Genomic DNA, 15,640 nt, shown 5'->3' with positions numbered 1-15,640 from the left:
ACTTCTGGCCCTTCTTTGGACACTGTGTTAACAACCCTCCAGACGAGCTTCAATGCCATTCAACTCTCCTTCCGTGGTCTCCAACTGCTCCTAAACACAAGTAAAACTAAATGCATGCTCTTCAACCGATCGCTGCCTGCACCTGCCCGCCTGTCCAGCATCACTTCTCTGGACGGTTCTAACTTAGAATTTGTGGACAACTACAAATACCTAGGTGTCTGGTTAGACTGTAAACTCTCCTTCCAGACTCACACCAATCATCTCCAATCCAAAGTGAAATCTCGAATTGGCTTCCTATTTCGCAACAAAGCATCCTTCACTCATGCTGCCAAACATACCCTCGTAAAACTGACCATCCTACCAATCCTCGACTTCGGCGATGTCATTTACAAAATAGCTTCCAATACCCTACTCAACAAGCTGGATGCAGTCTATCACAGTGCCATCCGTTTTGTCACCAAAGCTCCATATACTACCCACCACTGCGACCTGTACGCTCTCGTTGGCTGGCCTTCGCTTCATAATCGTTGCCAAACACATTGGCTCCAGGTCATCTACAAGACCCTGCTAGGTAAAGTCCCCCCTTATCTCCGCTCACTGGTCACCATAGCAGCACCCACCTGTAGCACGCGCTCCAGCAGGTATATCTCTCTGGTCACCCCTAAAGCCAACTCCTCCTTTGGTCGTCTCTCCTTCCAGTTCTCTGCTGCCAATGACTGGAACGAACTACAAAAATCTCTGAAACTGGAAACACTTATCTCCCTCACTAGCTTTAAGCACCAGCTGTCAGAGCAGCTCACAGATCACTGCACCTGTACATAGCCCATCTATAATTTAGCCCAAACTACTACCTCTTCCCCTACTGTATTTATTTATTTTATTTATTTTGCTCCTTTGCACCATATTATTTATATTTTATCTCTGAACTTTCTTCAAACTACAAATCTACCATTCCAGTGTTTTTCTTGCTATACTTTATTTACTTTGCCACCATGGCATTTTTTTGCCTTTACCTCCCTTATCTCACATCATTTGCTCACATTGTATATAGTCTTATTTTTTTATTTATTTTTTATTTTTTCTACTGCATCATTGATTGTATGTTGTTTTACTACATGTGTAACTCTGTGTTTTTGTATGTTGTCGAACTGCTTTGCTTTATCTTGGCCAGGTCGCAATTGTAAATGAGAACTTGTTCTCAACTTGCCTACCTGGTTAAATAAAGGTGAAATAAAAAATAAATAAATAAATAAATAAGGCTCCATGTGAAAGGCGACCTGCTAGGGTTAGAGTCCATTTGGGATTGAGGTCGTGAAAAGGGCGGTTCCTGGAAAAAGGGTGTACAGGGTTCTCTGAAGATGTTGATCAATTTAAATATGAGGCTAGATCCAATCAGATGTTGTGTTTTTGTTTGCCTACAAAGCCTTCATTCAAATCTGTCGTGCTATAGGAATGTGTTTACCCTCTGAAACTTTAATGCTGGGATCAGATTACACGCCCAGAGAATCCAGGCTGGATAGTACCAGGTTCATTCTAGATTGAAATGGTGAGAGCTAAGAATATATTGTGAACACTGTTGATGTAAAAAAGTAAGAACATAATAGTCTATATTCCAGAACTGGCTGGTCCATTTGCCCACATCACCACAGAAATCATAACTAATGCTTCATTGCTGCATGTCTTTTGTTTAGCATGTCTAAGGTCATGCAAGGAATTGAGACTGTAAAACCATTAGCTAATTCAATTTCCAAATAGCCATTTGGAGTAATTCCCTGCTAATCAGGACAATTAGTGCACTTGACAAAAGCCTATCTAGTACAACTGATCTTTGCCATGTGGCGGCCAGCACCTTTAGGGAATACACTGCACCCAGAAGACAAATACCAGCAACACATTAGCTGGCCTTTACTGTTTGTTCAACCTTGCCTCATTTCAAACAGTAACCTATCTGCCTGTGAGACAGCAGCACTTTCTATCCAACAACTGCCGGTGTTTACTAAGACAGAATGAAGAAAACTAGCTCCCATCTGCAGCAGCTGCACAGCAGGAAAATGACTGTTGATGAACCCTGATCACTGGTGATTTAGAAAGGCTTTGAACTATGGACAAGGCAGGTCAATAAATAAGAGAGGTTGTTAAGGAAATAAAAGTTCAACCTAATAGTCAAAGCAGACGATTGGCATGACATCAGAACAACTGACTGTGATGTACATCATTAATATGACGCCGCTATTTGTGGTTGTAAGTAGATACCGAATCACTCTTGTGCTAAAGAAAAGCAGGAGAAAACCGATAAGACGAATACACACAAGTTTATAATACTGAGGCGTCTCTTATATACTTGCTATGAACTACCATGCCTGGGGAAGTTCCTGGATAAAGCCCCACTCGGCAGGCCCTCCACAGAGCTGAACTTTGACACTCGTCTGCAGTTCTTACCTGGCACGTGAGGAGCTGCTGCTCCACACTGTCCTGCATGCTGGCAGTGGTGGCCCGCTCTAGCACTCCAAGGCTGTGCTGGGCTCTCTCCAGCCAAACCTCTAGCTGGGTGGCCCGTTCACTGTAGGCATTAAGCACCCCCAGAGTGGGGCACGGCCCAGTCAAGGCTGGGGCTGGGAACACCCCTGGGGCCTGGGACACAGACACACAGCCACTGAGATTCCTCCTATACCAAGCACCTCCCCTCACAATCGGCTAGTAGGGACAGCAGATAGGAGGAGAGGGAGTGGATGACATTCTTAACTAATACTAGTATACACTGACAGTAACTGACAGGCACTGGCCGGTGTGTACTCAGGCTACAGCTGACTGTCCTGGGGATGTCGGCACTTAAAAATCTACTTCTCACACCATCCCATTCTTTCTTTTTCTCTCTTTTGGTCTCCCTCACTATTTCTCTCTCTCACTCGCTCGCTCTCTAATTCTCCCTCTCTCTTTCTTTTTCTCTGACTGTCGGCCTCTCTCTCTCTCGCTCTCTCTCTCTTTTTCTCTGTCTGTTGGGTCTCTCTCTCTTTCTTTCTTCTATCTGTCTGTCTCTTTCTCTGTCTCTCTCCCAGACTGCTTCTGCCTCTAGTTCTCTCTTTCTTTCACCCATGGCGCCCCACCCATCTGTGGCCAAAGCCACTTCCTGAAAGCGGTGGCAGGTAGGCTCAGAGGGAGCTCCGGTGACAGGGACTTGTTATCACACACCCAGTTAGAGGCCCCAGGCCATGAGGGCGGAGCTGAGACAGAGGAGGTGGGTCTACTGGCAGATCAGTCAGCTGAATCGGCAAACCTCTTTATTCGCTCCTTCAATCTTTTATCTTTCTCTGCTGTACTATCTGCTGTTCTGTTTCCTCTTTCTTCTGTTATGTCAGTTCTTTTAAATTTGTTCTCCCGTTTCTCTCCTGTCAGCACATATGCACATATAGATGTTTGAGGCACAGACAGTGTGAGAGAGTGAGAATAAGACCATGAGTCACTCAAGCCCTCTACACTGCTGTACATTACAGTCTTTACTTTACATCAAACGGATCACTCAACAGGGATTATTGAAATCTTTCACAAATGTGCGTCATTATGATAAGTATCAGCATCATTACTGTGTAAATACATTCCATTAATGTGACACTACAGTTGTGAACAGACCTGTGATCAAATACTCTTTGAAATATTTCAAATACTTTGAAGGTTTGCTTTATTTTGCCTGTAGTAACAGATGGGTGTGGTTTTGCAGTTTTGGGACCATTCTATTGATTCCATTAAGCAGACAAGCTCAATCAAGCACAGGTAAAGTGCTTGAAATGATTTCAAAAAGTATTTGAACCCAGGTCTTTGTGAAACATTGTTTAACCAGACCCACTCGTGTGTGCACTCGTAGACCACTGTGGTTGCATGGTTAGCAGGGGTTAGGACTGTTGGGCCTGTATCGTACTGGGACGTTTCAGTGCTTACCAGGGTTGCTGCTGGATGCACACCCTCCATGTCCTCTTCAGTGGGTTTGAGTGTGGTCTGAGGGACAGTGTGTGTGCTGACCACACCCAGGGTGGTGGTGGTGGTGGGGGGCCTGGTCTCCTCAGGTGCTGCTAGAGGGGTAGATGCCTCAACTTGCACAGGTGTCTGGTGTGTGAGATTAGAGGCTGTGTGTGTCTGTCCAGTGGATACAGTGAGTGCCATCTCTATAGGCTGGGATGGTGCCGTGAGCGACCCTGTCTGAGGTTCGCTTTTTTTCTTTCTGGGCATTGGCTGGGGCACTGTGGGCCTCTGCTCTGGAGCAACCAGAGCCTTCTCAGAGGGTGGCTGAACCAGACAGGCCTGCCCTGCCTCAGATGACACCAGCCTACTATCCACCTTTGACAGCCTCCTCGTTGGTAAAAGGACTGGAGTTACTGTCTGGATGTATTTGGGGACACTTGTGTCCACTGCGACCTCAGTGAGTGTCTGTACATCCTCAGTGAGTGTCTGTACATCCTCAGTGAGTGTCTGTACATCCTCTGTGAGTGTATGTGCAGCAGGTGAGCCCCCTGGGTGTGTGTGTGTGTCTCTGATGTGTGTCTTCAGCCCCTCTGGGTGGCTGTCATCCCCCCTCCATGCAAGCCCCCTCTGTCCCATGAGCTCCTGACACAGAAAGAGAGAGACGGGGGGAGTAGATCATTTGGCTGGATTTATTTCTCTTTTCTTTAGTTTTGCCACATAAGAAGAAGCAGCTGTATTTGTTCACAAAGGAAAAATGAAAAAGAACATCCTATAGTACAGTACATGCAGAAGTATTAAGACTAAGTACTATATTAATATCAATTAAGTTCAATCAGTGCATTTTCATGGCCAACAGTCATCTTGGTAGTGTATACTTTACTATAAACGTATTTGATTGGGACTGTATCTAAAGTATAAATGGGAAAATCCTAATTCCAAGAATATAGTTTTCCACGCCGTCCTGCTTCCAGGCAGTGGTGGAATAGTGTGTAAACAGCATATTATGCAAAACGATCATAACTTATTGAAATACAATGCATATGTGTGTAAGCAAGCACACAAGAGTAATAAACTAAACAGATATGCATATTGCTTTGAGTCTAAAGGGTCAACAACGTCTAATAAATGTATATTATACATTATAAAACAGGATTCACAAATGTGGTTACCAGTACACGATTTTATGGAAAGTCCAAATAATTATCAATGTATCAATATCAAGTACGTTTTTTGATCATCAAACAACAAAAAAGGACCCATGCAGTACAATATAGTATCCTTTTTAAAAACGCACCCCACATCATCAAATCCTTTCTTTCCCTTCCAGTTAGAGGAATTGTTTTTGTTGTAAAAGAGGTGGTCTGCCAGCTATCAGTAACCAGGGATAAACCAGATTCACATGAGCCTGCTCCCTGATAGTTCACTGGATAGCATGCTTAGTTGTCATTTATCACGTAAACTTAGAAAACTAGAAAAATCGGAATACAAATTCCTGACAATGTGTTAACAGAATGTTCAGACTCATACTGCAACCTGTGAGAATCAAACTGCAGTCTGATAGAATATCTGGGATTCTTCCGCCATGTAAATGCACCGAACGTAGATAGAGAGGGAGTCTAAACAATGGGTTCTACTCCAGACTAGGTCTAGGACACAATACATTGGGACTTGGAGGATTTTGAGAGTTTAATGGATGGGGGTGTGTTTACCATGCTTTCAGACAGAGACTGTGTTCTGACTGTGCCCACAGGTTTTGATAAAGCTTCGGACACACTTGTTCCTGAGGCGACCGAGAGACCCACTACAGAGAGGTCCTGAAGAGACATGAGCAGTGTTACAACATGGACACACTACTCAGATTAAGCATCAGTCAATATTATGTTATCATCCATGACAAAACCATACACAGTCATTCATTAAGACACTAAAACAGTCCTGTTATATGTCATGTTATGTTCTACATGTTCTTTCATATGAGTGTTGTTATCCATGTTACATCATACAGTGCTGTTAGGTGCCATTGTCTGACTCCCATAGATGGACATCTCTGGTACCTGTTCAGTTGTGTCCTGACTCTGTTCCATGGCTGTGGTTCCCCCTTCTTCCTCAGCTGCAGCATGGCTCTCTTCTGCTGCAACCTCAGGGTCCTGACCAGAACAGCAACACAGTCGAGACAGTGAATAACAATCACAAACATGTTAATTAAATAATAGGCAACAACAAAAAACATCCTATACTATGAAACACCCTGGTTCTAAAATAAGGTGCAGATACATTAGTAAAAACAAAAGTTTTAAAAACTTGTCATAGATGTTTTGGTAAATGTCATTGGCAAAGATTGCACCACATTGCCCCCTAGAGGTAATCAAACACATCGGCAGCAGTACCCTCAACATTCTGAGAAGTAAAGAGGAAGACTTGAGGGGACAGCATTAAATAACAATGACCCACCTGAAAACAAAATAGCAACATACAGAATAGAAAAAATGTAAATAGAGAAGATACTGATTTTATTGTCAAAGAAAAAAATATGTGGAAATAAACTGAACACAGACAAGCAAATTTCCAGAGTGTGTGAGACCAGCAAGGAGGAGGAGGAAGAGGAAACATGGGAACAGGATTATAGGGAAGCACGGTTGGATATAGTGCCTCCCAGTGCTGCAGTGAAACAGGGGGCAGAGTGACCCACGGGCATGTCAGAGGGTCCAGTAGGACACGGGTGATTTGGCAGCAGGCCTTCTCTTTACCTCTGGAGCTCTGCCCCAGACAGCCACCACAGAGAGCCTCCTCTCCCCTCCTCCTCTTTCTCCTACCCTCCCTCTTCCTCCTCCACAGGACATGACACGCCCCTGGACTCCTGCCACGCCAAGTCAAGGACACATACACACACACATACAAACAAGCTGAATGATGGGAACACATGCACGTCCCGGAATAGAAGCACACTCTAAAAGAGGGTATGACAAAGATAGATTGAGAATTAGAAAGAGCAATGCTCTTATTTGGTATACATTTAAATATAATGGGGTTAGTCATGCTTCAGTGTTGTGTGTTGCATTAGGCACATGGAGCATAGTCATGAATCGTTGGCTGCTGAGTTTTACAGAAGTGTAAACCCATACTAGAAACTGTAGGAATGGACACTGTCTTTGAGACTCACTCACTGTACTCACATCGGTGCCCTTATTGCAGGTCAGGGGTCATGTGTGGTGGGCTGGACGGGGTGTCATAGGCAGGGGGAGTCTCTATGTCTCGTTCTTATACACAATCTATTCAGAAACTCCTATCCACCCTCTCCGAATATTAAGTAACTTCCCTGGAATCTAGGATATCCTCATCTCTATAACTTTTTGGAATTTACTTTATCTTGTGTTATATGACTAAATCTCAGATCACTTTAAATTGATGTCCCACTGCTTTCACAGGTTATAGGTTCACCCAATTTTAGAATATTTAGCTAATGTCAGTAAACTGAATGCATGGCAATATATACATGCAGTTAAAGAAGGAAGTTTACATACACCTTAGACAAATACATTTAAACTCAGTTTCACAATTCCTGACATTTAATCCTTATTTTAGGTCAGTTAGGATCACCACTTTATTTTAAGAATGTGAAATGTCAGAATAATAGTAGAGAGAATGATTTATTTCAGCATTTACTACTTTCATCACATTCCCAGTGGGTCAGAAGTTTACATACACTCAATTAGTATTTGGTAGCACTGCCTTTAAATTGTTTAACTTGGGTCAAACATTTTGGGTAGCCTTCCACAAGCTTCCCACAAGAAGTTGGGTGAATGTTGGCCCATTCCTCGTGACAGAGCTGGTGTAACTGAGTCAGGTTTGTATGCCTCCTGCTTGCACACGCCTTTTCAGTTCTGCCCACAAATTTTCTATGGATTGAGGTCAGGGCTTTGTGATGGCCACTCCAACCTTTACTTTGTTGTCCTTAAGCCATTTTGCCACAACTTTGGAAGTATGCTTGGGGTCATTGTCCATTTGGAAGACCCATTTGCGTCCAAGCTTTAACTTCTTGACTGATGTCTTGAGATGTTGCTTCAATATATCCACAATTTTCCTTCATGATGCCATCTATTATGTGAAGTGCAGCGGTCTCTCCTGCAGCAAAGCACCCCAACAACATGATGCTGCCACCCCCGAGCTTCACGGTTGGGATGGTGTTCTTCGGCTTGCAAGACCCCCTTTTTCTTCCAAACATAACGATGGTCATTATGGCCAAACAGTTCTATTTTTGTTTCATCAGACCAGAGGACATTTCTCCAAAAAGTACGATATTTGTCCCCATGTGCAGTTGCAAACCGTAGTCTGGCTTTTTTATGGCGGGTTTGGAGCAGTGGCTTCTTCCTTGCTGAGCGGCCTTTCAGGTTATGTCGATATAGGACTCGTTTTACTGTGGATATAGATACTTTTGTACCTGTTTCCTCTAGCATCTTCACAAGGTCCTTTGCTGTTGTTCTGGGATTGATTTGCACTTTTCGCACCAGAGTACGTTCAGCTCTAGGAGTCTCCTTCCTGAGCGGTATGACGGCTGCGTGGTCCCATGGTGTTTATACTTGCGTACTATTGTTTGTACAGATTAACTTGGTACCTTCAGGCATTTGGAAATTGCTTCCAAGGATGAACCAGACTTGTGGAGGTCTACAATTTTTTTTCTGAGGTCTTGGCTGATTTCTTTTGATTTTCCCATGATGTCAAGCAAAGAGGCACTGAGTTTGAAGGTAGGCCTTGAAATACAACCACAGGTACACCTCCAATTGAGTCAAATGATGTCAATTAGCCTATCAGAAGCTTCTAAAGCCATGACATCATTTTCTGGAATTTTCCAAGCTGTTTAAAGGCACAGTCAACTTAGTGTATGTAAACTTCTCACCCTCTGGAATTGTGATACAGTGAATTATAAGTGAAATAATCTGTCTGTAAACAATTGTTGGAAATATTACTTGTGTCATGCACAAAGTACATGTCCTAACCGACTTGCCAAAACTATAGTTTGTTAGCAAGCAATTTGTGGAGTGGTTGAAAAAGTTTTATTGACTCCAACCTAAGTGTATGTAAACTTCCGACTTCAACTGTATATACTGTATGTTGACAATAGGCCCTTTAATGATGGGTTGTTTGATGCTTTAAGTCTGTCTCCTATTTTGAAACGTTTTTTTTCCTTTTGATAAACCTATATCCCCTATGTTATAAACATATATCCCCCAAACCCTATCCCCTACTAATGTTATATACATTATATATTATAATAAATTATTCATAATTTCTTAGGTGTTCGTTTTGTCTTTGAATATGGTATGTCCCTCCCCCTATGTAATCGTGAGGTCATCTTCTAAAAAGAAAGAATAGTAGAAAAACAAAGAGTTATGAAAAGCATGCAATGCTATTAGAAGACTGATGTCCTGCTTTATTAAGCACTACAAACTAACTAAGCACTAAGGCATTACAAATGTACCATTAAAAGCCACATGACATACTGAACATGACCTGCCTACCCCTGACCAGTGTCTGTGATGTTAGAACAAGTCATCTAGTCTCACATCTCATTTTTAGAATATAAATCAGATTACAGCTGACACAAAGTAGTGAGGTGAGACAGGTCAGAGGTAAGACGGGTGGCAGATGAGTGAGGGTGAGACAGCTGAGTGGGAGACAGCTGAGTGGGAGACAGCTGAGTGGGAGTAAGACTTCAAAGGCTTCTAAACTATAATAGACAGCACAGTCTATGGATGCGTGTAGTCAGACAGGTACAAGATACTACCAGGTAGACACATGCTAACAACATGTCAGACTGTCTACATATGGGTGACTTGGTTTTTACCCGACTCTTCTCCGTTCCCCAGCTGAGTCTCTGTTCAGGAGAAGACTCCTCCACGGTCATCAGTGAAGCTCCAGAACTATTCAGTGCGTCTTCCTCTACATGGACTATCTGGATCTGGCCCTGCTCCACTCCATTCTCCTGCAGAAACAGAATATCCTGGTCAGGTTCAATCAATCACATGTATTTATAAAGCCCTTTTTACATATCACAAAGTGCTTATACAGAAACCCAGCCTAAAACCTGAGGTTCACTATAGTGAGGAGGTGACCCATGCAGTGGTGTGGCTATAGGGAATGATCTCACCTCTGCTTCCTCAGTGGCTGGTAATGTTGAGCTGGGCACAGAAACATTCTCTGTGGAAGAGGTGGGTACAGTTGGGCTAGGTGCAGGGACCTTCACTAAAGTGAGTGTCTGTTTCTTCACTATGAACTCCCCTGGAACCATCTGGAAATAAAGGAAAATAAAGGAAAACATTAATTCTGAGTGTACATTTGAGAAAGTGTGTTTGTGTGTAGTGAGGAGTCATCTATTTGCCCAGCCACCTTCTCCAGCTCCTCTAGCTGCTGTTGGAGCTGGTCCACTCTCCGAAAGACAGTGAGGGTCTCCTCAGCCTTCTCTGGCAGACACAGGCCTGGCTTACAGCTCTGGATCTCTGCTATGGTCGTCCGCATTGACTGGATCCTGTCCACACACACCTGTAGAAGGATATACACAGTGACTCACTCTGGGTTACAGGAGTGAGACCAGGGCCTGTATTCACAAAGCATCTCAGAGTAGGATTGCCAATCTAGAATCAGGTTTCCCATTTGTTATTCATTATGATCTGAAAGGCAAACCTAATCCTAGATCAGCACTCCTTCTCTGTCCCAGGGCTAAACGTGCCAGATACTCCATTCTCCCAGCTCACCTTCAGGCTCTCCTCTCTGGGGCTGGGAAGAGTGTCAGGGGACGATAACAACGTCCTGATCTCAGTGACGTCCTTCTCCATCGTCTTCACCTCTGTCTCTATAGCTTCCACCTCCTACACAATCAGAGAAGAACATTGAGCCATGCAGAGAGAGAAAGCGAGACAGAGTCTCTCAGAGCATTCACAGTCAGTCCACACCCCTATCAGATCACAGCAAAATCACAGTTTACTTGAACAAAGCAATACTCAATCATGAGGCATCAAAGCCAAAGGAACTGAATAATATTAAGAAATGCTATAGATGGAAGGAAATAGTGTGGAAACCTACCCCCAAAAATTAGGCAACAACAAATTCAATCCCTTTTAGACAACTTCCTGGACAAAATGTAATAGTGAAGGTGTAAACTTGGCAGTAGAAAACCTAAACAGTATATTTGACCTCTCAGCTTCCCTAGCACATAAAAAAAAAGTAAAACAGAAAACCAAAGAAAATTAACAACAATGACAAATGGTTTGATGAAGAATGCAAAAACCTAAGAAATAAATTGAGAAACCTGTCCAACCAAAAGCATAGAGACCCAGAAAACCTGAGTCTACACATTCACAATGGTGAATCACTAAAACAATACAGAAATACACTACGGAAAAAGAAGGAACAGCACGTCAGAAATCAGATCAATGTAATTGAATAATCCATAGACTCTAACCACTTCTGGGAAAATTGGAAAACACTAAACAAACAACATGAAGAGTTATCTATCCAAAACTGAGATTTATGGGTAAACCACTTCTTCAATCTTTTTGGCCCTATAACAAAGAACAAACAGCAAAAACATATACATGATCAAATTCAAATCTTAGAATCAACTATTAAAGACTACCAGAACCCACTGGATTCTCCAATTACATTGAATGAACTACAGGACAAAATACAAACCCTCCAACCCAAAATGGCCTGTGGTGTTGATGGTATCCTCAATGAAATGTTAAAATATAAAGACCACAAATTCCAATTGGCTATACTTAAACTTTTTAACATCATCTTTAGTTCTGGCATCTTCCCCAATATTTGGTACCAAGGACTGATCACCCCAATCCACAAAAGTGAAGACAAATTTGACCCCAATAACTACCTTGGGATATGCGTCAACAGCAACCTTTGGAAAATCCTGTGCATTATCATTAACAGCAGACTCGTACATTTCCTCAGTGAAAACAATGTACTGAGCAAATGCCAAATTTGCGTTTGACCAAATTACCATACGAAAGACCACGTATTCACCCTGCACACCCTAATTGACAAACAAACAAACCAAAACAAGGCAGTCTTCTCATGCCTTGTTGATTTCAAAAAAGCTTTTGACTCAATTTGGCATGAGAGTCTGCTATACAAATTGATGGAAAGTGGTGTTGGGGGAAAAACATACAATATTATAAAATCCATGTAGAAGATGCCAGAGCTAAGTGTGAGGTTATAATTAGCAAAAAACACACATATTTCTTTTCACAGGGCAGTGGGTTGAGACAGGGATGCAGCTTAAGCCCCACCCTCTTCAACATACATATCAACGAATTGGCGACGGCACTAGATCAGTCTGCAGCACCCGGCCTCACCCTACTAGAATCTGAAGTCAAACGTCTACTGATGATCTGGCGGTTCTGTCCCCAACCAAGGAGGGCCTATAGCAGCACCTAGATCTTCTGCACAGATTCTGTCAGACCTGGGCCCTGTCAGTAATCTCAGTAAGACAAAAACTAACAGTGTTCCAAAAAAGGTCCAGTTGCCAGGACCACAAATACAAATTCCATCTAGACACCGTTGCCCTAGAACACACAAAAAACTATACATCCCTCGGCCTAAACATCAACGCCACAACTTCTACAAAGTTGTGAACGATCTAAGAGACAAGGCAAGAAGGGCCTTCTATGCCATCAAAAGGAACATACAATTCAACATACCAATTATGATCTGGCTAAAAATACTTCAATCAGTTATAGAACCCCTTGCCCTTTATGGTTGTGAGGTCTGGGGTCCACTCACCAACCAAGAATTGACAAAATGCAGAATTCTGCAAAAATATCCTCTGGGTACAACATAAAACACAGAATAATGCATGCAGAGCAGAATTAGGCCAATACCCACTAATTATCAAAATCCAGAAGAGAGCCGTTAAATTCTACAACCACCTAAATGGAAGCGATTCCCAAACCTTCCATAACAAACCCATCACCTACAGAGAGAGATGAACTTGGAGAAGAGCCCCCTAAGCAAGCTGGTCCTGGGGCTCTGTTCACAAACACAAACAGACCTCAGAGACCCAGGACAGCAACACAATTAGACCAAATCATTACTTGACACATTGGAAAGAATTAACAAAAAAAACAGCAAACTAGAATGCTATTTGGCCCTAAACAGAGAGTACACAGTGGCAGAATACCTGACCACTGTGACTGACCCAAACTTAAGGAAAGCATTGACTGTGTACAGACTCAGTGAGCATAGCCTTGCTATTGAGTAAGGCCGCCGTAGACAGACCTGGCTCTCAAGAGAAGACAGGCTATGTGCACACTGCCTACAAAATGTGGTGGAAACTGAGCTGCATTTTTAACCTCATGCAAAATGTATGACCATATCAGAGACACATATTTCCCTCAGATTACACAGACCCATAAAGAATTCGAAAACAAATCCAATTTTCATAAACTCCCATATCTATTGGGTGAAATACCACAGTGTGTCATCACAGCACCAATTTTGATAAACTCCCATATCTACTGGGTGAAATACCACAGCAAGGTCAGCAAGATTTGTGACCTGTTGCCACAAGAAAATGGCAACCAGTGAAGAACAAACACCATTGTAAATACAACCCATAATTATGTTTATTTATTTTCCCTTTTGTACTTTAACTATTTGCACATAATATGACATTTGAAATGTCTTTATTCTTTTGGAACTTTTGTGAGTGTAATGTTCACTGTTAATTTTTATTGTTTATTTCACTTTTGTTTATTATCTACTTCACTTGATTTGGCAATGTTAACATATGTTTTCCATGCCAATAAAGCCCTTAAATTGAATTGAAATTGAATTGAGAGAGCGAGAGAGAGCAAGAGAGAGAAAGAAAGAGGAGAAATTAGGAAAAGTGGAGAAAGAAAGGTGGACTCACGGCGGCGGCATGGTCTAGCTGGGAGAGCGGAGCCACAAAGCCCTGCTGCACAGCGGCCACATGGCGGTCAGCCTCGGCCAGCTGCTCCTGCTGCGCTGTGATGTCACACACCAGGGAGATCTCCTTCAGCACGGACACAAAGCCCTGCAGAGTGATGCGGATCTGCTGCGAGTCATCCAGCACCATCTACAACACAGAAGGATAGAGATCAGTAACATCTACAGGAGACCATATGATTATTCTGATAATATAGACTAACCTTAACATTTGTTATGCGGTGATGAATCAAATTGTGTTGTGCACTTCATTGTAGTACATTTGAGTTGGGTGAATGTAGGAAAAGTTTTGGGTAAGAGTTGTGCTGCACTGACCTGTAGTGCATGGACATAGCTGGCCAAATCTTTGGCTGTAGTGTAGGTACAGGGAGCAGTGAGCCAGGACTGAGCCTCAGTTAGCCAACTGTTGGAACTGTTGATCATCTCATCATGCTCCTGTAACCATGTGCTGATCTGCAACCAACACAAACATATAGTCAGTATTAAATCAGCTACAAAATCATATAGAAAAATCATAACATCAGACATGCTATGATATCATCATCCACAAATAAAAGTCAACCCTGACGTCATCAAATTAAAATATGATCTATCTATCACACACTATTAAACACAGGGGCTAACACTACCCAAGGGGTTAACTGAACATGTGTCAGAGTAACCAGGGGGGTTCTGGGAGTTGTAGTTCCTCACCTTGCTGAGGAAGGCAGTCCTCTGCTCTGCCTGCTTGGCCATGTGTGAGTGGAGCAGCTGGGCCTCCGTCAGGCTCTCTGTGAGGACCTGGGCCTCCTCAGCCTGCTCCAGATCCTGCACCTCCACCTCCAACGCTGCCACACGGGAGTGCCACATGTCCAGCTCGTCCCACACACGCTACACACACACACACACACGATCAAATGTGATAACACAGTCTCTTTCTGCTATGTACATCAGCCTGGTAAACTCTGATCCTAGATCAGTTCTCATATCTGCTATCTTAGCACTCACCTTCTGTGTGCTTTCTGCCTCTGATAGAGAGGGGCTTCTCTGCTGCAATTTATCCTGCACTGATCCCAGACCAGCCTTGATCTCAGACACCTTGGCTCCCAGTCTGTGCAGGGGACCGCTCTTCTCCATTACATCCCCTACCTGGGGGGCAGTAAGACAGTCAGACACAAGTCGTGGAAATACATGTAGCTTGTTCTTGACATTAACAGAAAATGCAATATACCAATATACAAATGAGGTCCTTACAAATAGACACATTACAATGCTACAAGCACAGGTAAAGGTTTCCTCAAGGTTTCAGCTACTTTACCTTCTCCTCTACTTCCTGCAGTGAGTGTGTAACTTCCTGTAGCGGTCCCTCTATCTCCACGGGAACCAGGGTGTACATGTCCGAGTACTTCATCCTCAGACCCTCCATGATGCGCTGCAGCACGGCCTTCTGGGTACACAGCTGGGTGTGAACCTCCTGAGGAGAGACAGAGAGGGAGGGAAAGAGAGAGAAAGATGGAGAGAGAATAAGAGAGAGAGAAAGCAAGAGATTGAAAGAGAGATGAGAAAAAACAAAGTTCAGCGAGCCTCATTCTACAGCACAGGAGGTTGGTGGCACCTTAATTGGGGAGGATCCGGCTCGTGGTAATGGCTGAAGTAGAATAGGTGGAATGGAATCAAATACACCAAACACATGGCTTTCCATGTGTTTGATGCCATTCCATTCGCTGCGTTC

The 15,640-nt window shown here is 43.2% G+C and overlaps 1 protein-coding gene across 1 annotated transcript in view; it reads right to left on the bottom strand.

Annotated features, from left to right (window-relative positions):
- syne2b (spectrin repeat containing, nuclear envelope 2b) overlaps window positions 1-15,640 on the bottom strand; it is a 153,001-nt gene that overhangs the window by 65,229 nt on the left and 72,132 nt on the right. The window contains exons 67-79 of the mRNA XM_082957505.1: window positions 15,227-15,382; window positions 14,917-15,057; window positions 14,623-14,799; window positions 14,245-14,382; window positions 13,874-14,059; window positions 10,704-10,817; window positions 10,339-10,491; window positions 10,100-10,240; window positions 9,797-9,934; window positions 6,009-6,101; window positions 5,664-5,768; window positions 3,934-4,596; window positions 2,440-2,631 (exon numbers count right to left, since the gene is read on the bottom strand). Coding sequence (XP_082813631.1) covers window positions 2,440-2,631; window positions 3,934-4,596; window positions 5,664-5,768; window positions 6,009-6,101; window positions 9,797-9,934; window positions 10,100-10,240; window positions 10,339-10,491; window positions 10,704-10,817; window positions 13,874-14,059; window positions 14,245-14,382; window positions 14,623-14,799; window positions 14,917-15,057; window positions 15,227-15,382 — 2,397 coding nt within the window. The remainder of the gene's footprint in view (window positions 1-2,439; window positions 2,632-3,933; window positions 4,597-5,663; window positions 5,769-6,008; window positions 6,102-9,796; window positions 9,935-10,099; window positions 10,241-10,338; window positions 10,492-10,703; window positions 10,818-13,873; window positions 14,060-14,244; window positions 14,383-14,622; window positions 14,800-14,916; window positions 15,058-15,226; window positions 15,383-15,640) is intronic.

The sequence above is a fragment of the Salmo salar genome, chromosome 01, assembly GCF_965601325.2.
Source record: "Salmo salar chromosome 01, fSalSal1, whole genome shotgun sequence".
In the NCBI taxonomy this organism is placed as follows: Eukaryota; Metazoa; Chordata; class Actinopteri; order Salmoniformes; family Salmonidae; genus Salmo; species Salmo salar.
Note: the sequence above shows the minus strand (reverse complement) of the source record. Positions and strands in the feature narration are given on the sequence as shown.